The sequence below is a fragment of the Hyperolius riggenbachi genome, chromosome 2, assembly GCF_040937935.1.
Source record: "Hyperolius riggenbachi isolate aHypRig1 chromosome 2, aHypRig1.pri, whole genome shotgun sequence".
NCBI classification, from domain to species: Eukaryota; Metazoa; Chordata; class Amphibia; order Anura; family Hyperoliidae; genus Hyperolius; species Hyperolius riggenbachi.
The window spans coordinates 264,114,747-264,141,875 of NC_090647.1; the positions used below are offsets into that span (position 1 = coordinate 264,114,747).

The following is a 27,129-nucleotide window of genomic DNA, read 5'->3' on the forward strand; positions in this document are numbered from 1 at the left end:
TTACAGCAGCTGAGCGGCGGGGATTGGAAGGGTTACCGTATGGTGCGTCCATGGTGCAGGGGCGTCTTGTGGAGCTTCTCCCCCAAAGTGGTCTCCAAAATCCCTACCCAGTTACAGAAATCCCAGCATACGGTAATAACCTTTAAAAGAAGAACATTCTTGTTACAGCTGATACGCATCCTGAAATAAATCTGTGCTGTTTCTACTTCCTGCTTTCATGGAAGTAGACATATTGTTAACATCCCGTGCTTTCAAATGAGCTTATCTGCCGTGGCAGTCATGTGACACAGGGGAGAGCTCAAATTACAACTTGTGATTAGACACAGATGAGGGGGAATTAGACAGGCTAAACTCTCCAAATATACACAGGGTTCATTTCCCTGTTTCTTTCTGTCCTGTGCAAGAGTTCAGGTCCACTTTTAACCGTTCTTCTTATACTGTCATCAGGCGCAATCACTATTGTGTGAATGTGGGCAGCAGGTCAAGTGATGTCTTATGAGCAACTAATGAAACTGTTAGAAATGGACATGAATGCGTGAACATATTGGAATGTGTGACTGGAGAAATAGAACATCCAGAAATAGATTCAGATTGAACAAGGAAGTATAATTAAGAAGAACACAATATTTAGGTTTAAAAGAAATGTACATAAATTATGATGAAAATGGTATGGTAATACAAAGCAGTTATTTCTAATTAGAATAATTTGGGTGCTCAGTGTTCGGCTTATGTGGGCGATGCCTGGCTACTTATTCAACAATAAATTTGCGCTAATGGAAATAAAATGCAAAATGGAAAAAGTTGAACGTCAAGGTTACAAGATGCTGCATCGGCTCATAGCGGACTGTGCCTGAGTAGTTTGTCCAGTTCTTTCCAAAACGTAATACCTGGTACACACCATGCAATTTCCCATCAGATTGATGGGTAGAATCGATAATTTCCGACAGGTCCAATCAGGTTTCTGCTTTGTTTTCTGATTGATTTTCCGATCCCTTCTGTACAAAATCAATCGGAAACCTGATCAGACCTGTCAGAAATTATCTATTGAACCTGTTGTGTGTACCAGTCATAAAACCTTTAGAACAGTAGACTTTGGTGCCCAGCTACTGGAAAACAAACACTTAGGACTGGGCACTGGTGCTCATCTGCTACGCAAGGTTAGGGGTCATGAGGGGGTGGATCTAAAGTGAAAGGTTAAGATTAGTAATCAGGAAGGAGATTAAAGGGCCACTTAAGGCTAAAAAAAAGAGTTTTACTCACCTGGGGCTTCTACCAGCCCCTGCAGCTGTCCGGTGCCCACGCAGTCTCGCTCAGATCCTGTCCCTGCCGGCAGCTACTTCCGTTTTCGGCGACAGGCCCAACAGGCCTGGGAACGTGAGTTATTTCATTGCGTTCCTGGCCGCAGTAGCGCCCTCTATACTGCTATTGCGGCCAGGAACGCGAAGAATCACTCGCGTTCCCAGACTTGTCGGGCCTGTCGCCGAAACCGGAAGTTGCCGGTGGAGGCAGGAGGATCCGAGCGAGACTACGTGGGCACGGGACAGCGGACAGCTGCAGGGTGCTGGTAGAAGTCCCAGGTGAGTAAAACGTATAGTGAGGCTGGCCAGAATCTTAGTATAGATCTTTTCCAGTGAGTGCTTTTGAAAATAATAAAGAAAATACTCAGAATCTCCCATGAGGAGATGGACTAGTCAAAAACCAGATTTTTACTACCTACTGTATGTTACATTGACATAGAAAAAAGTTATTTATAGTGCATTTTATTCTAGGAGAAATGTGTGTCTTATACGCATGTGTACACATGTATTTTAAATGTTACAGTTTTTCACAGGGTGGTCCTTATAACATCAGACATTGGATAGTTCATGTAAAGTAACAATAACATTTCTATAGCGCTTTTCTCCCATAGGACTCAAAGTAAGGGCTTGATTCACTAAACCGTGATAACTCATATCATGGCCGTTTTCACGCGCAATCGCAAATTTTCATGCGAAAACGGCTGTGATATGAGTTATCACAGTTTAGTGAATCAAGCCCTAGGTGTGCAGCAACCCCCCTCCCCAAAAAAAAAAAAACGAAACAAACACAAACAGATACTCACCTAAGGAAAGGGAAGGCTCTGGGTCCTATAGAGCCTTCTTTTTCTCCTCACGCTCCAGCCCCGTTAGTCTACGACCGATGGGTTGGAGACTGCTCACTTCCGCTGCTGTGGAGACTTAGGCAATCTTGTTTCAATTCTCCACAGTGTTGGAAGTGAGCAGTCTCCAACCCTTCAGTCGTAGACTAAGGCCCCGTTCACACTGCACGCGTTGCTGTCCGGATTTCAGGAACGCGCGCAGGAGGCAGACACGCACTACATCAGATGTGCATAGACTGCACTGTCTGATGTTCACACTGCATGTGTTCTGGACCAGTGCGGTCTGCGAATGCATGCTGTACGCATTTTTTAAACAAAACACGCGGCTAAATCAGCCACACAACGCATAGAAACGCAGATGGCGTGCGTTTGATGATGTGAACGTGGCCTCGCGGGGGATCAAGCGCTGGAACGCTGGCACCATGAAGTGAACAGGAAGGCTCTATAGGACCCAGAGCCTTCCCTCTCCTTCAGTGAGTATCTTTTTTATTTATTTACCGTATTTTCGCTTGAGACTTGCTTTAAATTGGTCATCTTATTTGGAGCAGAGAATTTGCTTTTTTTTGTTTGTTTGTTTTTTCTCTTTAACAACAATGCCTATAGACAGCTATAAGCAAAGTTTTTTGTTTGAAATCACTACTAATATTTTTCTTTAGGACCTGTTCCAATATTATTTTAATAAGTCAATGCCAGACTGCTATCATTAATAACACTAATAAAATAATACAATAATTTACTCAACAAACTCCATAGTTTGTTGATATTCTGGTTTGAGCAGAATGAGCCACTTGTAGTTACTGTGTATGAATTTTATTTACCTTTTGTTTCAAGAACCAAAATGGTTTCATAGCACCTGAATGCTTATCTTTCCTCCATTCACGTGAGAGCATGCGATGATAAGAAGTACAAATAGGTTCACTCGTCTTAAGGTCACTTCATTGTTAAACATTCTTGAGCCATTCTAGTAAAGTCTGAATTTTCTTTTATACTATGTTCAACTCGTCTGAAGTTAGTTCACTGCAGTTAGTTTGAAATGGTCAGTATGCTGTCACATCATGCTAGCCACGTCTCCATGGAAATAAAGACATCCACCTTTTTTTCTGAGCCAGTATGGTGGAGGCCTTTATAAGTGTAGTGGGAAAAGCAATGCTCCATTGTCTATTATTCTTGACAGGACAAGACTATGTGAATAAATTACTAACAGAAATAATTTAATTTATGTTCACATTTGTGTGTTTTATCACATTATTATATATTATGAGTTTACTCTTAGCAAACATGTCCTGGCGGTTTTATTAACTTCTTAATTGGATGCAATAGGTATGTCAGTAAAAAAGAGGCACAGAGCGCCATGTTTAGACTGTGTGGTGAATGTGGAGGGGAGATTAAAGCTGTGCACAAACACTAGATGCAATGCAGTGGATAACAACCACCTCTGCTAAGAATCCAGCATGTGTAAATCAGCCCCCGACCCCTACTCAGCCAGCGATCAGTCTGATGGATTGCTTTGTCTCACTAACCCGGCTCCCACGTGATGTGACAACCACTCCGCTGCGTCGCACCCCCCCCCCCTCCCAGCACATAGTAACAGAACCTTACTAGCCTAGCCAGGTGATGCGCCTGCACACTTTCAGCCCTGCAATGTCGCCTGAGGAATCAGGGCCTGATCCCTGCTGGGTGACATACCTCACAGCCCCAAGACTTAAAAAGTTGCTTTAGTGAAAAAAATCATAATATAATTGCTTATATTTTACAGTGTTAGCTTAATGTTTGATAAATTCAGAAATTTATCACAGGTGACTACATCTTAATTCCTGTCAGGTGATGTCTATAGGAGTGTTTACTGAGCGTTTTATGTACAGAGGGAGATACTGCTTTCTTGGCAGTTGGAAACAGCCTTTATTTCCCACAATGCAACAAGGTTCAGAAAACTGTTTGGACCACGGCCCTGAAAACACACCGTGAGGGGGGGGGGGGGGGGGGATCACCACAATATTAGCCATACAGATGTCTCTGATAAACTATTAGAGAAAAGGTAAAGATTTCTCTTGGGAAAGGGGGTATCGGCTACTGATTGGGATGAAGTTTAATCCTGGCTTTCTCTTTAAACCTTCCAGTCGCTCCTGTAAGGACATGAAGCTCTGTGGCCTAGCCACACCTGGTTGCCTTAGTGCCACTAAACATTTTAAAAAGGAAAATAATACCACTTACTTCTTAGTTAAAATGGATCCTAATTATTTTATTCTGTTTCCCATCTACTTGTCATAATAACAAAAACGTTTAGGGATGAATACACTACATTGTACTGGTTCTCCTTGTTCTGAACCTTTAGGCCATGTTCACAGTGGTCAGTTGCGTTGCACAATAATTATGCATGTCAACTCACTGCTCATACAATTCTATGGGGCTGGTCACAGTACTGCGTTGTAACAGATCACATTATTCTAACTCGCTGCATACAGGCTTTGTATTAAAGTCTATATCCAGTCTCCATTCCAGTTCACAGTCATTATAACATGTGCGTTATGCAACTGACCACTGTGAACCTAGCCTTGTGCTTAATCCACAGAAATCTGTAACATGTATTTAAAAGTTGATCAACCCCTACCGGCAGAGGCCTCCTCTCCTGGGCGGACATCAAAGATAAATATGACCCTCCCCCACATGAACATTTTAGATTTTTACAGATCAAGCACTGGATTTCTACACTCATACGAAACAGAGAATTTCCACTCTTGACCTCCTTCTTTGAGAACATGTGCCTTGGAAATCCATCTGGCCCCGGTTCAATCTCACGAATATACTCCAGGCTCTCCCGCTCGGAATCTGCTAGGCTGCACTCCTACATCTCAGGTTGGGAAAAAGAACTAGGCCACCAAAGAGACAGTGAGGACTGGTCAGATTGCTGGTCTCGCATAGCTAGCTGCTCTACAAACATATACACGATGGAATCTGCATATAAAGTATTAACTAGGTGGTACCTAGTCCCATCAAGACTTCATAAACTCTCTTCAGCCATTGACTCCACATGCTTCAGAGGCTGTGGAAGGGAGGGCACAATGTACCATATCTGGTGGCAATGCCCACGCCTCACCCGCTTTTGGAGCAGGGTCTTTGGTCCTTTACAACCCCTCTTCCACATTACCATAGGAAAAGACCCGTGGCTTGTCCTCTTCCACGGTAAAATCTCTGGCCTCACAACTAATCAAAATAAGCTTGCTTCCTTCCTCTTCCTATCAGCTAAAATGGCAATAGCAAATAATTGGAAGAAAACGCCCTCGAATTTTTCAGAGGTCAAAGCACGTATGTCAGAATTTATGGTTAATGAAAAACTAACAAGCATCTTGCGCAATACCCATAACAAATTCCTATGTATATGGCAACCCTGGATAGACCTTGAATACCCGGGTATGGACACCGACTTACTCGCAACATACTGACTTCCCCTGGACTCCTTCGGACTCTACTCTTTTCCTTTCCTTCTCTCTTCTCCCTCTCTTCCCTTTCCTCAGCCTCTTCTCTTCCTTCTCTCCTTGCCGTGGCCTTTGGTCAGGGGACACGGAATATGGAGGGTGAGCGGGCGTTTAGCCCTTCTCCCCCCCTTCTAGCCCTGCCCGTGAAAATAGGTCCCCCAGCCCTGATCGCTGGGGAACCTCTCAGGACCAAGTTCTATGTTCTTGTTTACTGTTTAGAGTTAAAGTTGTACATGCCACATGCTCAGGTTTGTTCTTTCTGGTATATGTTGCCAGAGGCTGCCAGACTGTTTCAAACCAAGTCTTGCTTTTTTCTGTATAGCTTGTGTGCAATTGGTTAACATTGTTCTTTTATGTTGTACTATTACTATAAAATCAATAAAAATATTGATACCAAAAGTTGATCAACCCCTAAAAAGAATCAGATTGCAGATGTTTATTAAAATAAGGATTCTAACTGGTTTTGTCCAGGCAAATGTTTAAATGTGGCTTGTTTTCTTTGTACTGGTCTTGATAAATCACCCCCCAGGAGAATTAGTGAATACAGCTATATGTACCATGCATAATTATATGCTGGATAATGATATGCAAGTATAATTACCATGAATTGTTTTAAGTGCGTACCATGTACTGTATTAACATACACAATACTGTATACAGCTCAGGATAGACAGTATGAGGAGAACAGATGTACTGAAAAGTAGGAGGTCAAGGAGGAAGGAATGCACTGCCAGTAGCTGGAAACACTACTCTATAGAGCCACAATAACACAAGTATGTATAGAGGTCTAGAGAGATCACAGATTATGAGGCAAGTGTCTGTGGAAAATGTGTGGGAGAAAGAAGAAAGTGAATAATATCCAGATAACATTTTACAAAATAGTGACATTACAGTACAGTGACTACAATGAATAGACAATAGGGTTCCTATCAAGTGTCAGTACCAAGAGCTCTCCTTATGTCCCTACAGCCACCACATTCACTGAAGCTGTGGAATATGAATCAAATGCATTTTGCCTCTGATTTGTGGCCGTGGAAGTATTGCCATTATAATAATGAAACCCACTACCTTTTATTATAATTCTCTGGTACGAAGTGCTGTCCAGACATTTGTTTTATATGCGTTTACATTGCTGAGAAGGCTGAAAAGAGAAATTACGCTTATAAGTTACCTCAGCATTGCATCTTTGGGTGGTAGAAAAGGGGGCAATGCAGCATCTCACAGCTGCTGCAAGCCTACAGACGCTTCTTGCTTGGACTTCTTTCAAAGTTCCATAGGTACAGCAGTCTGAAAATTGTCCCCTCTCCTCCAAACAACCTACCAAGTAATGCCTGTTCCATTCTTATTATTACTCTATGTAAGGATTGGAAGCTTTGATTTTATAATTGTCAGTATCCCTAATGAAGGAACATCATTTCACCAGTGATGCTATACAAAGTGGAAGAATAAATGCAATAAATGGAGACATAGCAGTAAAAAAAACTGCCTGTCACTGCTAGAGTCATTTTTCACTTCCTGTTATCAGTGACACAAGAGAAGCTGGACCAGACTCAGATTCTAAAGTAGCCATACATAGATTTAAAAATGTTAGTATTTGCTCAGGGCAAAGCAATTGGGCTTTTAAAATAGTCAAAACTAGAAAGGGATAAGCAGAAGTATATGGAAATTATTTTTCTCAGAATTATTCTTTTCAGTTGACACAGATATATTATCTTTCTGTAGATTATATATATTAAAAGACATTCTGGAAATTGATTTATACTTGACCAAAAAAGGTTTTGGGCTGGAGTTCAGCTTCAGCCACAATTTACCCTGTTAGGTGTGTATGTACAGTACTTACTGAGGTAATTAAACACTCTGGATCGGCACCAGTGTCCGTTAGGCTCCCTGCACACTGCAAATCCGTTTTCTGATTCCGATTCTCATTTCCGATTTTCTCTGAATACATTCAACAGAAAAACGGATCAAAAAATGCAGCATGCAGTAAAGATTAAAAATCGGAATCAGAGGTAAAAAGCGGAATCAGAATTGGAAATGCATGCAGTGTGCAAGAGGCCTTGAAGAGCTCTGTTGTTGTAGATCAGATTAAAATGACATAATGTCAAAACAGCTGTTTCGAGCCACAAACTCTTTTTCAAATTAAGTAGCAGTTCATAATGTGTCTTGAAACAGCGGGCTGTCGCTGTGATGCTGTCTTGACATTGTCACTTAGTCTGATCTACAATCAGGGCCCTTTTCCACTAGCAATCGCTAGCGTTCGCGCTAAACTCTAGCGATTGTGATTCAGCAAAGTGAACAAATTTTCCCGGTGTTCGCGATCGCGATTTTGGTATGCAAAGCATAGCAAAATCGCGGCAAAAATCGATCCGCAGTGCGATCGCGTTTGAGTAAAAAACGAATCGCGGTAGTGGAAATTGGCTACTGCGATTCCTATGTTAAAAAGCAAACCATAGTGATTTAAAAATCACTAGCGATTTGCGATTCAGCATCGCAATCGCTGCTAGTGGAAAAGGGCCCTAAGAGCTTTCTTTACTGATGGTGGTGCCAATCCAGAGTGTTTGCTGATTGTTACAGGTTTTCTTCTTACTGAGGGAAGAACATTAGGTTGTATGCTTCTGTACCAATGTACAGGGACTGCTGTGGGTGGTCTGTATGTGCCACATGGCATTTTACAACTTAGTGGCACTCTGAAATCAATTAAATTATAAGGGAAAAGAAAACAAGAATAATAAACAGTAGCACTATTCATTCAGTTTCTGTTGTAAAAAAATAACACTTTAAATGAACTCTCATGTAAAAAAAAAATCATTAAAGGCAAATATTACACATATTTCTTATGATTTAATTGTAAAACATCAAAGAAAACCTTTGTTTTATGTCTACTTAAAATAAATTTGGTTTTATTTACATCTTGAAGTAATAGACTTTTACCATAGTATGTTTCCATACTTTTCACCCAAAGCTTATTTCTCCGTCGTGTTGTTTTTTGGTTTTTTTTTTTTTGCTGGCATGGGCCATCTTGCTAGTGATGTCAGCACTATGCATGAAACTAACAATGTGCAGAACTCTTTAGCACGCTGTGCACATCTATCTTATGCTTGCTATCTGAGATTGCTAGCAGTCAGAATAAAAATAGAATATTATCACTTCTAGAAGAGCTCCATAAATTCCATTTTCCTGGAATTAACTACAAATCCTAATTGTCTAGTAAATCCTGTACCTTGGCTAATTTTCATCTGGACTTATGTATTCTTGCTATGGAATCTTATTTGAAAACTTTTTTTTTTTTTTTTTAAAAGCTTTGAAAACTTTTTTTCTAAAAAAAAAGCTGTCCTGTACACACTGCTGCGCTTTTTAAATCGCATGCATTTTTTAATCGCAAGGTCTTTTGAAAAATCATGAAAATCGTGAAGACCTGTACACACTGGTGCGATGCACTTTTTCTATTCTCATGAAGACTTGTGATTTAAAAATTGCATGCGATTTTAAAAACGCAGCGCAAGCGCCTCAGTGTGTACAGGCCCTTAGCCTTGTAGCTTTACCACCTGCAGTGTCTTCAAGTACTCCTGTCACTAGGATGAGGTGATTCCAGAAAACCTGAGCTGAGATTTATATATAGAGTCTGGTATCTTAATTTTCTTTAAGGCTACTTGCACACCAAGACGTTGCGTTAGGTGCCACGTTAAGGTCGCATAACGTGCACCTAACACAACGTATGGTGCTGTAAGATAGGACGGTAGAGTGAGCCGCGTTAGGCGGCTCTATCCCTATAAGGTCTCCCAGAGTGGCGCTGATTGGCCGGCGGGACCACGTGATGCGGAGCGAGACACTCCGCATCACGTGGTCCCGCCGGCCAATCAGCTGCCGCCAGTGCAGTGAATATTAAGTAGCCATGTGCGCGGCTACTGTAGCTGGCTCTCCCCGCCTCCTCTCTGCCCCCCACTGAGCATGTGCAAACAGTCTAACGCGGCTATAGCCGCTCTAACGCCGTAGCATGCTGCACTTTCGGGAGAACGTGCAGCGTTACATGTAACGCAACGTGGGCTGTGTGAACAGCCCACTTGTGTTACATTGCTGTGCGTTGGGGGAGCGTTACAGGCGCACTAACATGCGCCTGTAACGTCCCTGTGTGTAGGCAGCCTAAAAGTGCACATATTCATTTTTTTGTTTATTGAGTACTAATCGGTCCACATTATAGTGCCTGACACTAGCTGGGGTAGGAGATTTTTATATTATAAATGGATATTTCCCTGGCCAAATTGATCTTTATTCCATGAAAGCAGCTGTGCATCTAGGATCTCTTCTCCTCCACCTTATGCTAACACTGTAGCGAGCCCATGCCAACAGGATGTGTTCCCCTGCCACCCATTGCAGGGGAACACTGACTTGTCATGTACAGTATGCTTTAATTACAGTTAAGTATTTTTTTTTTATCAGTACAGTGTTTACAAGAAGGACATAAGACAAAAATATTGAACCTACTCTAAATAGGACATTCCTTTTTCTGTTGAACTACTAATCATTTTAGTAGAGTAGCCATACAACTAGCAATGATGAGCAGATTCAACAAACTCTCCCCAATTGAATGTGATAAAAGAGAGATCCGTAGGCCGCCCATACACCGCAGGCTTATTTCCTATCAATCTTAGCATGAAATCTCTCGGGAATCACCCAAGTCTGCCGCCTCGCCGCTGTTCCCTTAATGTAATGTGTGCATTGATACATTACTTGTCCTGTGTCGCGGAGCCCGTCCCTCTTCTGAATCCTCCGCTCTTCCATAGCTACATACACGCTCCCGGTGTGACATCACACGGCGTGCTATGTGGCGTGTATGGGACTAACAGAAGAACGGGGATTCAGAAGATGGACACCACGATACAGGAGAGGTAATGTATAAATGCACACATTACATACATTTATACATTGCGGGAACAGTGCCGGGGTTTCATCGCTTGTCCCAATATCGCTCGCCGTTACCGTGGCACACCCGACTGGCCACAATGGCCCGACATCTTGCAGCATGTCCGACCAATATATGCGACTTTCGGTCTGAAATTAGTCGCATTGTCAGTCATGCACTTGGCAACGATTTACATCTGATTCCGATTATAATAATCAAATCAGATCAAATCAGATGGTTGACAAGTTACCTGATGTATTGCCACCTAAAAAAAAAAAAAACTAAACTAAACATTGTGTTCCGTCTGATGTTTTATTTGAAAAGCTTGTTCTAGTGAGGGTCCCTGTGCTGGGTTGGTTGGTTGCAGAAGGGCCCCGGGAGCCTTTGGACCATCTACTGAGGTAAGTATGTAACTTTCTGTATTTAGACTTCAGGGGTACTGTAAGGTGATTGCAAATGTCAGATGATCACCATCCAAACCTCTTCATATTTGGACTGAGGAACAATCCGCATGCTATTTTCCCACCCCAGTGTCACTTGGCAGACTGCTCAGAGAAATAGCTCGATTGGTGTTTCCCAACTGATTGCTATTCTTTCCACCAATGCCTGAAATATGTGTTTGCTTCACCCTACCATAGAAATAAACATGCTTGCTAGCATAAAATGTACATTAAAGGTAACTAAGTCTAATCTTTATGAATAAGCCATTTGCATGCACATTTCATAAATTGTCCTTTCTTATTTGCATTTCAGGATAGTCTCTGCTGTTCAAGGTATTCTTGCTTCTGCCTCTGGTGTAGCCGTTGTAACATCCTGTACAGATGTGAAGTATGACAGGTAAGATTACATGTCACTGCGGAATGCTTGTGTGTGTGTCACATGCACAGTGCCAACATTACGTTTCTCAGATGTCTCAATATCTGATACTATCAGCAAGCATAATTTTTAAAATGGATGTTAATTAATACACTTCTAGTATTCAACCCATAGTTATTGGTACACCAATATGAATATTAATTCAATGGCTTTATGTATGTGATTGCTTGAACTTCTGCACTGTCCTTATAATATACATCTTCAGGTTAGGAGTCATATGCCAAATATTCATTATCAGTTTCAAATGAAACTCCCTTCAAAAATTAATTTTAGTGTTGACGTTGGATAGAGGTGGGAGGGTGTTTTTTTTGTTTTGTTTTTTGCTGTCTGTGTTGTAGTTGTGGAGATACCATTGCAGGGTCACTAAGCACAAGAAGCAAGGTTACATCTCTGCAGTGTAGTGTGGGGAAAGATAGAATGTAAGTTTTATTTCTGTTTGCGCTGCCATCAAAAAGATTTCACTCATTTTCTGTCTTGACAGCAATGTCACAGAGAACATTAAGTGGGGAGAAATCTACTCAGTGGGGACACAGCAGTAAAAATCATCCAATTGGGTGTGTGTACTGAATTGTGTTAAAAGATATCAGAGCTAAAAAAAACAAATCAAAAAGTTAACCTTCACTTACCTGGGGCTTTTTCCTGCCCCTAGAAGTCTATTTAGTACAGTGATGTGGTTCACTGCCCACCAGTTGCCAGTATCCCTTCTGTAAAACCAGAACTGGGTCGGGGTGCAGGGCATGCTTACCGTGATGACCGGGAGTGTTATGCGCTTGCACAGTTCAAAGAGTGGAACTGCAGAATGCTCTCAGCCACAGGAGCACATTTGCAAGAGGCCCGCCCACACATGCACAGAAGCCCATGAGCCAGCTGTGGTTGTCGATCTTATGAAAGAGACAGCTGCACCCTGGAGCGCAGCAAAACTGCAACACTAGACCAGAGAGACTTCTGGGGGCTGGAAGACGTCCCAGGTAAGTAAAGCTAAATTTTTACGCATGAGGATTAGAGTGTAATGCAGTGCATGTTGGTATTGCATTCTGGTCTACTCAGTTTAGTGCATACACCCCATTGATTTTCACAATTTCCCTTGTTCTAAAAAAAAAGTTTTAATTTCAGGATTATGTAATTTTTTTTTATTTATTTTTTTTATTTTAGATCTGGATAGAGTGTAAAGGGATTATAACATTTTGGCGGTTGTTTTTAACTGCCTTTGTCCCCATTGCAGTTTTTGTCCCTGGCATCTCCGTGGTGCTGTTTGGCCTCAATATAAACACTGGTAATCCTGATTTGCAATAAATATGCAGGAATAGTTCTCATCCAGCTCAGACTCCCTCCCATAAATATTGCAACGTAACATTTACTTGTGCAGTAAGTTATAAGCGCTTTTTCCCGTATTCTGGAAAATACATTTTAACTTTGAAGTTGTAAGGATTAACTTTCTGACCCTGGCAGCAAGGCCTGGAATTCTTCAATGGTGCACTGTGAACTTTTCAAAGGATTACTAAAGGGTTAAATAACTTAGCAGTTGTGCATTTGCAAATGGGCCTAACAATCACCCCTGCTACCCCTGCCACTGCAGGGGGGGCCTGGAGGCTTTGGGTGCCCCTCTCCCCAACCACAAGTGCAGCCAATTAGCAAAATACCTACCTATTCACTCACAAAAACCATCCCCACCACCTCCTCCCGCCTGCTTCCAGACGCTGCTTTACAGCAGAACACTCTCTGCTGCCATTTGCCAACTCCCAAACCAGTGAACCGTGTTGGGTTTCGGAGACCAAGGGGGCCCCATGCTATCATTTTTGCAGGGTGGCCCTATTAAGTCTAGTTACACTCCTGCATTTGCAGTAGCATACATTGCATCCGGAAAGTATTCATAGTGCATCACTTTTTCCACATTTTATGTTACAGCCTTATTCCCAAATGGTAAAAACAAGGAACACCATGAGCCCCAATAGTGTAATATGTACTGGTAAATGGTTACTAGATAGAGTAAATATTAATACTCACAAACCAGGGTTACCATTAGGCAACCACTGTAAAGGCAGGTGGGGAGATTTTCCTGACCCCACTCAGGAATAAGAAGTCGCTCTCTGTGGATGAGAAAAAGGGGGTTCAACCCTCCACCCAGGGTGGACTCAATATTATGCAGGAGAACAGAGGCGCCAAAAGGATAAAAGGATGCTAAATGAGCTTAAAAACCAAATTCTTGGACTTACCTCCTCCAAGTAGACACACAACGACTGTAGTAAACACAGTCAATATATTTTATTTATGAACTCCAAATATGCAACGCGTTTCGCAGGCTTGATCCCGCTTCATCAGGCAATAACAACGGAGCAATAGCATATGTGGTCAGTAGAAGAGCCAGGCACCTGTAGAAGAAGCCAGGTGCCTGGCTCTTCTACTGACCACATATGCTATTGCTCCGTTGTTATTGCCTGATGAAGCGGGATCAAGCCTGCGAAACGCGTTGCATATTTGGAGTTCATAAATAAAATATATTGACTGTGTTTACTACAGTCGTTGTGTGTCTACTTGGAGGAGGTAAGTCCACCACTACCTCCTCTATTTACCAAGAATTTGGTTTTTAAGGTCATTTAGCTTCCTTTTATCCTTTTGGCGCCTCTGTTCTCTTGCATATTATTCCCAAATGGATTACATTCTTTTTTTTTTTACTTAGACTTCTACACACAACACCCCATAATGACAACATGACTTCTTAGTAAAAGGCACATGGCAGCCCTTCTGGAGTTTGCCAAAAGGCACCTGAGGGACTCTGACCATAAGCAACATAATTCTCTGGTCTGATGAGACAAAGATTGAACTCCAGGCACCACGTTTGGAGAGAACCAGCACCGCTTATCACCAGGCCAATACCAATCCTACAGTGAAGTATGGTGGCGGCAACATCATGCTGTGGGGATGTTTTTCAGCTGCAGGAACTGTGAAGCTAGTCAGGATAAAGGGAAAGATGACTACAGCAATATACAGTGACATCCTGGATGAAAACTTGATCCAGAGTGCTCTTGAACTCAGACTGGGGCGATGGTTCATCTTTCAGCAGGACGACTGCTAGATATCAAAGGGGTGGCTTCAGGACTACTCTTTGAATGTCCTTGAGTGGCCCAGCCAGAGCTCAGACTTGAATCTGATAGAACATCTCTGGAGAGATCTTAAAATGGCTTTGCATCAACGCTTACCATCTAATAGGGCTGAACGATTTTCATTTTAAAACCGAAAATCGTGATCAGGGGCATGACGATCTCAAGATCGTCATAGCGGCGATTTTCTCTCTGGATCTATTTCAATGGAATACAGGAACCCGGCTGGCAGTTCTCGTAATGTCGGGGAACGCTAGAGCAGCGTCCCCGCTGTTGCCATGGCACCGCATTACCACGCGGCGCAATAAAGTCTCTTCACTCTCCCCCATAGTTGTGTCAGGGGCAAACTTCATGAAGCTCCACCTCCACATGCTGCGCATTGCCCGCTGCTCTCTGACTTCATGAATGCCGGTGTTCCGACGTGATAACCTACATGTCGAGTTTGCCTACATCCACTATCAAACGTATACTAGGAGGGTTAGGGTTGGGGGAGGGGGAGGGGAAGGGATAGTAAAAGTCTATGAGCACGGGGCAACCGGGAGCCTTGTCAGCACACCTTCACACAAACCTGGCAACAGTCTAGATTTCCCGCTTTGGGAGGCTTGATCCTGCCTCCTGCGACAGCCAGCCCGTGTCCTGGGTTGGGGAGAACTCAGGATGGAGAGCGGCAGAAGTATCACACAAGAGAGCAGAGTACAGTCACCGCGGGGCATGCTTCCTATAGAGAGCAATGAATGACGTCAGTACAAAGCCCCGCGGTGACTGCTCTGCTCTCGTTTCTACAGTCTCCTCTCCTGCACGGTGTCTACTTCCCATCACTTGTCTTTTGCGGAATTCTCCGCTGTCCTCTGCTCAGGCTGTCACACTCCAGCAGCCATGCCCTAACCCTCCCTCCCCCTCCTCATCAGAACACTATCTGCACAATTACCGAAGGAGGGGATGGGCATTGGGCACAGAAGCCGCCTAACTCGGAGCTGTCTCTCCTTGTGCCATCTGGATGACTCTACAGTGAAGTAGTGGGTGATCTCTGTTCAGAGCATCCCATCTCCGTATAGAAACTTTACACTAGGTGGGTGTCCTGTTGATTGGCAGACTGGGTGTAAAGGTGGCTTACAAGCGACTGCAGCGTTTGTTAGGCTTTTACTTCACTTCTGATTTATAAACTCTTGTAAAAAAAATCTATAGTGGTGCAAGATCTGATGTAACATCTTATACAGGACATGTAGGACCTTTTCTTGTGTACTTGATTTACTGGTCAGCAGAGGTCCTTGACAACAAAATTCCTATGGTCAGCTGCATAAGGTCCACATCATACTCCGTGAGTGTTTGGTGCATCAAAGCTGAACTCTGGGTACAGTCAAACAAGCCAGGCTTATCTGCTCTCAGTATTCTAATAATACACTTTTGCTTATTAATTTTTAGTGGTATGCAACTATGCATGGTAAGGGGTGTGCTGGGGGCGTGTCCTACAGTGTCCCTCTTTCTCATCTCAAAAAGTTGGGAGGTATGCTTCACCTCCAGCCACGGCCAGCACAGCATGCACTGACAAGCCTGCAGTGCATTGTCTCCGGCAGACAGCTTGGCTAGGAGTAGGAGCTTTCCTAAATGTGAGGCTGCAGATGATAGGAGAAGCTTCTCTCCAGCTGCCACACTACCTGCTGTACTGTCACCCCTAAAGAGACTGCAGCATGGAGGGTCCCCTTCACTGAGCAGCCAAGTCTCTGTAGAATATGCTGGATATGACAAAAGTACAGCTTTAGGTAACACCTGCATTAAATGTGGATGTTTCATAGCTTACTGATCCTGTACAACCTTGGGGGTTGGATTCTGTGCATATTGATATCTACACTTTTTCCCTACTACTTCCAACTGTTCTCAAATTGGCACCATTTTGTTAGTTGGTTGGATAGTTTTGACGTTTGTGTTTTGCTATGTAATAACATATCTCTGAATATGCCGGTGCATTCATAAATCAATAATAATAATAATAATAATAATATCTCTGCTGTTCTGGCTAACCTGTACTGTGACCTATACTGGGGGCACTCATACTCACCATCAGTGTTCTGATCCATCGTTGTGCATTGAAAATCGTGAATCGAAATCGCAATTTCAGACAGAAATCGTGCAATTCAATCTTTTCCTAAAATCGTTTAGGCCTAGTGTGTGGGTACTGTAGGGGGTCATATTCCTGCCATGGGCAGAGCATCCCAGCCCTGCTAGCTTGGCTGAGATTGGATGGTGTGTGGGTACTGTAGGGGGTCACAGTCCTGCCATGGGCAGAGCATCCCAGCCCTGGTAGCCTGGCTGAGATTGGATGGTGTGTGGGTACTGTAGGGGGTGATAGTCTTGCCATGAGCAGAGCACCCCAGCCCTGCTAGTTTGGCTGAGATTGGATGGTGTGTGGGTACTGTAGGGGGTCATAGTCCTGCCATGAGCAGAGCACCCCAGTATTAAATTACTCTGCGCATGAATGCAGTGACATTTACAAACATGACAGAAAATGACATCATACTACACTCAGTTTGATATGATTTCATTTTCTGTCGGTGTATGTTTGTAAATGTTACTGTACATTGTGAATTTAGTGCTAAAGCTTGTTTTGAAAATCGTGAAAAAAATCAAAATCGCAATTTCTGAGAGAAAAATCGCAATTTCAATTTTTCCCAAAAATCGTGCAGCCCTACCATCTAACTTGATGTAGCTTGAGAGGTGCTACAAAGAGGAATGGGCGAAACTGCCCAAGCATAGGTGTGCTAAGCTTGAGGCATCATATTCAACAATTCTTGAGGCTGTAATTGCTGCCACAGGTGCATCTGCAAAGTATTGAGCAAATTATGTACATGTGATTTCTCACTTTTTTCTTTTTAATACATTTTCCAAAAACTTTCTTCAAGTTGTCATTATGGGGTGTTGTTTGTAGAATTATGAGGAAAAAAAAGTGAATTTAACACATTTTGGAATAAGCCTGTAAAGTAACAAAATGTGGAAAAAGTGATGTGCTGTGACTTCTTTGTATATGCACCTACAGTGAGAATATTTCACACATCACATGTGTATACAGCTGCAGTCATAGTGCTGTTTCACTTACTTTTTAGCACAGTTAAGATATTATATGACTGTAAGCAATGTCTGCACTTTTTGCTGCCTTATATTACTTGTAATAAATCCAGGCCAAGTTTTCTGAATCGGTTATGTTTCCCATTGTTCTGCATTGTTCTCCAGGTTTGGATAATTCAAGTAATGTGAATCAAGCATTAGTGATTCTGATTAGGGACTCTTTCACCTCATAGGCTATCATTCATAAAGCATTTCCGCATGCGGAAATGCTTAAAACAGCTGACTTTTAAGCCAGGTTTGCAGTAGAGAGTGGCAGAAACAGCACAGAGGGGCCCAGGAGAACATAATGAATAGAATGGTATGCTTTTTGCTGTAAAAATTTTAGAGTACAGATTCTCTTTAAGATCTTCCATCTATGATCCTGCTATGGGAAAAATTCCTAAACCATGCAGCCTCAAGAGTAATGTTAATATGACTAATAAAGTTTCTCATGTTGTTGTCACAGCCTCTTCTGCGGATGAATCTGTGTCTCGCTCTGTCCACACCTGTGAAGGCACGTTGCCAGATGACAGTTGTTTCAGTGTTTCTGACTTGAACACTTTGCAGTCTGCTCCACAGATTGTGGAGGCTTGCGCTTTGAAAGTGTCCATTTCACAACCTAAAGCGATCTTGGATTCACAAATTTTGCGTTCTGTCTCCTCGGATTCAACATTGTTAGCCGAGTCTAAGGGTGAGACAGCACTTTGGTTTTGCGAATCTGATACTGAGGGATCTTTGCTTTGTCCAGTGAATGTTTATGTGAGCCTGCCCTGTACCATGAATAAAACTATGATGTCCACTCGCACTGACATTTGTGAGTCCCTTTCTTGCTCCGAGGAAGGTGATGACTTTCCACCCTGTACTCTGGATGAGTCAATATTACCTTGCAATAAATCTCCTGCAGGGAGCCCAAAGGCTCCTCTAGGTATTGCAGCTAATTTCATCTGTTGTTCTGCCATTTCAGAATTGCAGTCTGGTTTGATTGCTATAAGGGATTCTGCCTGCAGTAAAACTAAACTCAGGGAGTCAGTGTTGATTTCACTAGATATTCCTGTGCATCCTGTTCTTGAAGATGAAATTCAGTCCCAGCGTATGGTAAAACCATCCCTGGGACATCTGCCCTGTCCGCAGAAGGTATTTGATGTTCGGCCCTGTAACATGGATAGTTCAGAATCCTTGTCAGAAAACTTGGGAAATGATGCCTCTGAAGTCTTGTTTGATGTTCTGGAGCTCTCCGAGTTCCTTCCAACGGGTGCAGAACTTTTAGGAGGTGCCTCTTGCCCTGCAGGGCCGTTTGAGGTTTTGCCAACTTCAATAGGCATTGCTGCTATACTGACTACCTTTGCAGCTCTTGTGGAGCTCCAGTCATACGTAGTCAATGATGAGTTCTGCTTGGATACAATTACAGCCACAGAGACATCTGAGTCTGAGTCCAAGTCTTCTTTTGAAAAATCAGTACTTGTGACCACTACTCGTGATGATTCTTTGCCCGGTCCTGGTTTTGGTCTTGTTGTGACAGACTTTGAGGTTGGCAGTTCCTCGACATGTCCTGAGGTTTCTCTTGTGCTAGTGTACCCCGATGCGCTCTGTGAGCCAGAATGCCCAAGTGTGTCTCGGTTACCAGCATGCTCAGATGCTTCCTCGGTGGAGACATGTTTTGATATTGCCTGCCTGCCTGCATGCCCAGAAGTGGTCCCTGAAAGCCCTGATCTTGATGGTTGTCCTGGTAATCCTGAATCCGGAATTGTCATAGGTTCCAGAGGGGTTCTTGATAGTTCTCCATGTGAGCCTGGTGAACGTTCTGGCCTTTTGTGATCTCTGCGGAGCTTCAAAGTGTTCTGGGAGATCCTGGGAGAAATGTTTCTTGGTGCCCTGGATGGGATCAACAGTGGCTTCTCTGTGGAAAGGGACACTTCAAATGGGTGTTGTGGCAGGTTTGTTATTTTTGGACGGTCCCTGGAAGGTGGTGGGTATTGCTCGGAGAGTGTCGATGGGTTCTTCTCTGGTATGTATAGTTCTGATGGGTGTTGCGCTGAGACTTGTAGTGCTGATGGGCATGTTTCGGTGGCTTCTCCTTCCAATGAGTTTGCTTTCTGGAGGATTGACTCTGGAATTGGACCTTGTCGGGCTGCCCCAACCTTCATGAGTGTTCAGTCGGACTGTTTTGTTGGAGATATCAGTTTTGAGAGACGTATGGAAGCCGTCCCTGGAGGGGGGGTACTGTAATGATCTGCGCTGCTGTCTGCACAGGCAGACAGCTGTTTGACCTTTTTTAGGTCTGAGTGCTGCAGGTCTCTGGAAAAGAGACCTGTCTTCCCTTTGCAAGTTTCAGAGTTGCTCTGCTGGTGAGGAATTTGCATATACTTGTCATGCAAATTGCTTAGCTGCTTCCTTTGATGGTTTGCAGTATAAATATCATTCTCTCCCAGAATTCCTTGCTGGTCATGATAGTTTGTTCCTGTTAACTTGCCTGGAAGTCTCAGCCCTCTGCTCATAGTAGGCTATTATTGCTAGCTTAGAGTAGTTTCCCTTTGGGAGTGCTCCTTGCACTCCTGTTTAGCGTAGTCAGGTTGTATTATCTGTTTTGCCTTGTGCTGTCTATCTGTAGCGATTGTCTTGTCGCCAGCGGCGGTCAACAGGAAATCGTTCTGTCTGTCTGGATCGCGTCCGCCCTAGCGGTAGCGGCGGGGGTTCCCTCTGTACTCTGTCTGGGAGTGTAGGCCAGAGCTGTGGTTGCTACTGGTTGCTCCTTCAGTCTGTCTTGTCTGGAACGAACGCTTGCTGTAGGCTCGGTGAGGTAACCGTTTAGCATGCGCTCTTTTTCTCTATTCGTGTTTCGTGTTTCATTGGTTAGTTAGGGTTGGCGTGCGTTGTCTCTGTTGCGCTTTTCGTGCGGAGACCGCGCCATTAGCGTGCTTTGTCGCTGTTGCGCTTTTCGCGCGGCGACCGCACTTAGCGAGTGCGTTTGTTATTTTCCTTGGCGTTCTGATCATTGTTATTTGCTATGTCTTTCTTGCTACACTTGTGCTCTGTCTAACTCGGCCTTGTGTCACTATCGGCAATTGCCACTCTTGCGATTGCGTTCCCACTTCGTTTCCGCTGTTGTGTGTTCACCATTGCTGAGTGGCGACTAGATTGGTGGACACACATACATTCTGTCGCTGTGCTCACTTTCTCTGTCTGAGGGCTATCTTGCCCTGCATTGTTGCTGTTCGTACAATTCCCATCTGGCTTTTGTGGCAGTGCAGTGGGGTTGTTCCTCTGCACTTCATAGCTCCATCTGCCGGTGGGAATTTCCCTCTACCAGTGCATTGCATCAAGGTGGGTTCTGTTGTTATTTTATACGCTTGTGGAGGATTTCCGTAGTGTCGGCGCGCATCCTGTGCGCTGACCACGGAAATAATTCCGCAATCATTACACCTTTATTTTTGTAAGTCAGTGCTTTCTAGCAGTATGGAACCTGCGGTTTCACAAATTTTTATTGCATAGAGTAATACAAAGCTAGCGGGAGCAATGGTATAATCAATATTATATTAGATTCTTCCTGAAATCTCATCAACTACTGCATGGTTCAAATCTGTAAACTGGGTAAAAATCAATATCAGTGAAACATTTACCGGTTGTAATAGTATGTGGCCATTAGTGAGACTTGTATGACCATTTGTTACACCTGTACCTCTTTAAAATAATAAAAAGTCTGTGCTATAGAGGTTTTAAATTACAGATTACACTAATTGTATCCACCCTAAGCAGGGCTGTGGAGTCGGTCCAAAAATCCACCGACTCCTGAAAAAAAAATGTCACCCAAATTAAAACATAAAAAGCATTACACAGCTACAGCGCTTGTGTCTGCTGTTTCATTCCGCTGCTACACTGCACACTTCCAATGCCGAAGTCTGGTAACCATAGAAACGGACAACAACAGGTGTCCGTTTCATTGCCAGCTTCAGTACAGGGGTCCTTGCCTAGGCAGCGTCATCAGTGAGGCTGCGTCCCTCACCACACAGCGGTTGCTTCCCACCGCAGATGGAGATTGCGTGCCACTCAGCACAGTGTCTAATTGCAGCACTTTACGGCTGATGGGTGACCTCTGTAACTGCACGAATGTGCAGTTGGAAGATGGGACAATCCTCCCAGCGCTGCCCAGAGGGGTGGACAATAACGGCATCTCAAACAGCAGGGAAAGATGCCTCCTACAACATAGTGGATTAACCTGAGTCGCGTCAGTAAGGTAAATCTGCCGACGTGACTCTAAACCTCTGCAAGAAAGATGTCAGTGTAAAAAAAAAAAAATCATCTGCCACATTACATGTTTCTAATTATGCTCCACATACTTATATAAATATTGCATTGACAAAAAAACAAAGAAATTAACCATAGTGCCCCTTTAATGACTATTATCTGAGAAATAGAACATTTTATCATATTTTCTATTTTAATTACAGTTACAAATTCATTAGGAGTCGGAGTCGGTGCATTTTTTCCCGACTCCGACTCCAGGCACCCAAAATTGCCCGACTCCACGACTCCGACTCCGACTCTACAGCCCTGACCCTAAGTAGCAGCTGCTGCTACCTAAATAAATGATTGTTCAGCAATCCACTTGCTGGCACTTATGTGCTGCTGAGCCCTGGTTATGAGTTCATCTGCTATGGCTGTACTTATATTTTTAGGAGAATAAGGAGGCTCAGGGAATCTTTCTGGGGAAAGAGCAGAGACAGGATAAGGGTTTTACCTTATTAGATTGTCGTTTGCATTGGGATATGCCCTTGTGAAGTCTTTGCAAGTACCCAAAGATGAAACAACTCTTTTTCATGTTTACATGCATTTTTAAGTTAAAGGGAACCTTAACTAAAGGGGAAAAAAGAGTTTCACTTACCTGGAGCTTCTGACAACCCCCTGAAGCCGCCCTGTGCCCACACCACCCTGGAACGATCCTCCAGTCTCCTGCAGAGGCTAAGTTCCGTTTTCGACGACTGGCCAGCTGCCAGACCACTGCACCTGCGCGGCCCTGGCCACATGCATCCTCGCTCACGTCGCCATCCTGCGCATGTGCAGGACAGCGACATGCGCAAGGACGCATGTGGCCAAGGCCACGCAGTCGCCGGAAACAAAACTTAAAGTGGATCCGAGATTATCTTTTACTCATTGCATAATTGTGTTCCGTTCCTATTGTTTATAGGTCATTCCTCAAGCCAAATACTTTTTTGTTTTTGTTTTAATGCTCTAATTCCCTATAAACTAAACAAGCCACGCCCACAGGTTTTCAGAGAGCCAAGGCACTTTCTGGCAGTAGCAAGGGCTCATGGGAGCTCAGTCTGGGCAGGAGGAGGGGGAGGTATTACTAGCCAGAGATTTCAGAGGCAGAGGGGAGGAGGGAGGAGGAGGGGGATTAGGTTTTTTTGCTCAAGATGCAGATAAGCCTGCCTCTGTGTAATGTTTACAAACAACATGGCTGCTGTCATTGTATCACAGGAAGAAATAATCATATTCTATTAAAGCTGTTTGCAGCTAGATTTGCTGTGTAAACTATCTAAACTTTAGATAAGATATATAGACAAGTTACTTGTTATAGTTAGTTTTTCATCTCGAATCCGCTTTAAGGTTCCCTTTAAATTCCATTATTTTTTATCCTATGGATTTTTTTTATCATGTACATTTTCTATCATGTACATGTACTGTATAAATTAATAATATTGTTTAACACAAGCTAACTTACTTCAATAAATTGTCCACATTTTGTACATTAAAATGCATGTACGACAGTAACCACATAAAAATGCCAGGCAAGATAATCCATAACTCTTATTATAGAAGAAGGTTTCTCAGAAGACTCTGTGATGAGTGTACTCACTCTGACAATTAGGACAGGAAAACAATGTGCTGATTAGATCTCTTTGACACTTTGTGTCAGATGCTGCATAGACTAAGATTGATTCAACTTAATTGGCTGATCCTATCGTTTGTTATTTGCAATGTCATGTGTTGGGCCACTTGGCAACCTGACAGTTGAAAAACTAATTTACAGGTGTTGGCTGCATGTTAATTATACTTTTGATATTTATGAAAGTAAATGACGGCACAGTAGAGTGACATTCTAACTGATAAGGGATGGGTGGAGGCTGGAGCAGTTCTGGATTCATATCTGAGAGATACAGATCTTTGCCTCATTGGGGTTGATTCATGAAGCTTACTCACTTTTCACTTTAACTGTGAGCAGGGCTAATGCATAAGATAAACAAATGAGAGAGAATTCATGATAAACAGAAAAGGGCACAAATAAAATTAGTTTTTTCTCCTGGGTTTTCTCATTGGTGATATTTTAAAATGCCTTTTAAACCTCCGGCAAGCAAGAAAATTCTCCAGATAATATTGGTAGTGCCTTTTACCTAATTTTTGGTACTTTTTCAGAGTGCCGCAAAGTTAATGTAATAGAAGATGAAAATTATCTCCTAGGAGAAAACTCGGGTGACAAAATTAATTAAATATGGGCCAAGGAAAGATAAATCATGAGTTAACTGAAGTACAGAGAGATAAACCATGAGTTAGGTCAGTTAAAGTAAACCTGAGATGAAAGGGGTGAAAAGGAATGGAGCTGGAGGAACATATAAAACTTTTTTATGCACAGAACCAATTTTTGCACATAAATTCTGGGGAAATTGAATGCAAGGGAGGTTAAAATCTATCAAGACCGAACGTTTTTCATTCAGCTTCTGAGAAGCTGCATCATAATCCGTTGAGGACGAACAAATCCGTCTGACCCTCAAAAATTGGCCCTTAGGGATCCCTCTTTTAACACACCTGGAATGGAAACTGTCCGTCCTCTAATTATTATGTCAGTAGGGTTTGTGAACAACTTAGTAGTCAAATTGGTTCCGATCAGCCGGCGACCAGTGAGCCGCAGGTGCTAGGGCTTCGCGGCAGGGCTGTGGAGTCGTGGAGTCGGAGTCGTGGAGTCAGGCAATTTTGGGTGCCTGGAGTCGGAGTCGGGAAAAAATGCACCGACTCCGACTCCTAATTAATTTGTAACTGTAATTAAAATAGAAAATATGATAAAATGTTCTATTTCTCAGATAATAGTCATTAAAAATAATGTATATATACACTATATATACAGTAATAGCTGTGCTTAGTCCACAAAAATGAAATAAACCAATCAAAATTAGTTACTTGTGCTGCTTCAATAAAGCAGTCCCCGTATTTTTAAGGTCAGATATACATATCTGATTGTGACTGTATATATGATGTGTACACAGGAATCTCTTATATATACACTAAATAACATCTATGCTGTAAGAATAAAGCCTGATGTGTAGCTGTGTCACTAATAGAGATGGTCAACGAGATGGAAATAATTCTGCATTGATGCTGATTTATGCAAATGTATGCACTCCCTTTGCTGATGAAATCAAATAATTTGATATGTTGTTAAAATTTGGTTTGGTGACTACAAATTAAAGGGTAACTGAGACGGATGAAAAGTAAAGTTTTATACATACCTGGGGCTTCCTCCAGCCCCCTTCAGGCTAATCAGTCCCTCGCTGTCCTCCACCACCCGGATCTTCTGCTATGAGTCCTGGTAATTCAGCCAGTCAGCGCTGTCCGGCCGAATGCCGCTCCCACAGCCAGGAACATTCTGCACCTGCGCAATAGTGCTGCACAGGTGTAGTATGCTCCTGTCAGTGAGTGTGTGCATGCGCACTACGCCCGACTGGCTCAAGTTCCTGGACTCATAGCAGAAGATCCAGGTGGTGGAGGAGGACAACGAGGGACTGATTATCCTGAAGGCGGCTGGAGGAAGCCCCAGGTATGTATAAAACTTTAATTTCATCTGTCTCAGGTTTACTTTGTTACATAGTAGTACTATACTCTACATATGCGCTCCCCACAGAGCTGCAGGGAATCCACTGAGAATGCTATGCACATTGAACACAGAGGTGTTGTCTGTTTACAATCTCCTCATTCCCCTGCAGAGTACCTGCACAACACTCTTACATGTACCCACACTTACATTGCCTAGGGCCTGATAGATGTTCTTTGTTCCGGTTTGTACCTTTTACAAGTACTCTTACCAAGGACTAGTTTTAGTCTAAAGGGAATAAATATAGTAGTCTACATATCCTTCTCACTTCAGTTGTCTTGTAAAATTCCTAAGCGTTGGCAGTTAAGAGACGAATTTCATGTTACATACTTTTAATCAACAAAATTATAATATGCAAATGAGAGGAGTCGGAGTCGAGGAGTCGGAGTCGGTGGAATCCTAAACTGAGGAGTCGGAGTCGGTGGATTTTTGGACCGACTCCACAGCCCTGCTTCGCGGACACCGCACTGATATGCGGAAGTGACATCACTTCTGTATATGCAGCGCGGTGTCCACGAGGGTACCATGTGCCCACTTCACACTGGTCGCTGGCTGATCGGAGGGGTGACGCTGGCTGCGGGCACTCTGCCTATTACATGATAGACAGCGGGGATGGCGGGGGGGCAATTGACGGTACGTGGGGTCCCTGTCACTACCTAAAACTGGGGTGCATCTGTCACTAGGGGGTGAGGGGTCCCTGTCACTACCTAAAACAGGGAAGGCACCTGTCACTAGGGGGTGAGGGGTCCCTGTCACTACCTAAACCTGGGAGGCGCCTGTCACTAGGGGGGTTAGGGGTCCCTGTCACTACCTAAACCTGGGAGGCGCCTGTCACTAGTCGGGTTAGGGGTCCCTGTCACTACCTAAACCTGGGAGGCACCTGTCACTAGGGGGATTAGGGGTTCCTGTCACTACCTAAAACTGGGGGGCACCTGTCACTAGGGGGGAAAGGGTCCCTGTCACTACTTAAAACTGAGGGGGAACCTGTCCCTAGGGGGGGTGAGGGGTCCCTGTCCCTACCTAAAACTGGGGGGGCACCTGTCAATAAACATGGGGTTCCCTGTCACTACCTAAAACTGAGGGGCAGCTGTCACGCCTAAACTAGGGGGGTCCCTATCACTACCTAAAACTGGGGGGCACCTGTCATCACCTAAGCTAGGGGGGTCCCTGTCACTACTGGGGCTGTGTCAGAGGCGCTCACAATCTACCGTAATCCCTACCATAGTCCTAGTCTAATGGGTTTCCTCCAGGCACTCTGGTTTCCTCCCACATCCCAAAAACATACAGATAAGTTAATTGGCTTCCCCCTAAATTGCAACTAGACTATGATACATGCCCTACACTATACATGCATAGACATATGACTATGGTAGGGACGAGATTGTGAGCCCCTCTGAGGGACAGTTAGTGACAAGACAATATACTCTGTACAGCGCTGCATAATATGTGAGCACTATATAAATACTTAAATAAATGAATGTCCCACCATTGCTGAGTTCATGTAAATTTGGCTCTGCCCATGACCACAACCACATCCTGATCCATGCCCATTTTTTGGCCTTAACTCCCAACTCCCCCCCCCCCCCCCCTTTTTCAGCGCAGCACGCTAAACAGGGTTTACACTCCTCCACCTTTTTGCCTGCTTCCATGCCCCCCCCCCCTTTCCCACCCTGCAAATTTTTCTG

General features: G+C 43.5%; 1 protein-coding gene across 1 annotated transcript in view; it reads left to right on the plus strand.

Annotated features, from left to right (window-relative positions):
- Nucleotides 1-27,129, plus strand: part of TLCD3A (TLC domain containing 3A) — a 61,860-nt gene that overhangs the window by 19,292 nt on the left and 15,439 nt on the right. Inside the window, exon 2 of the mRNA XM_068265351.1 lies at nt 11,264-11,347. Within this exon, the coding sequence (XP_068121452.1) occupies nt 11,264-11,347 (84 nt within the window). The remainder of the gene's footprint in view (nt 1-11,263; nt 11,348-27,129) is intronic.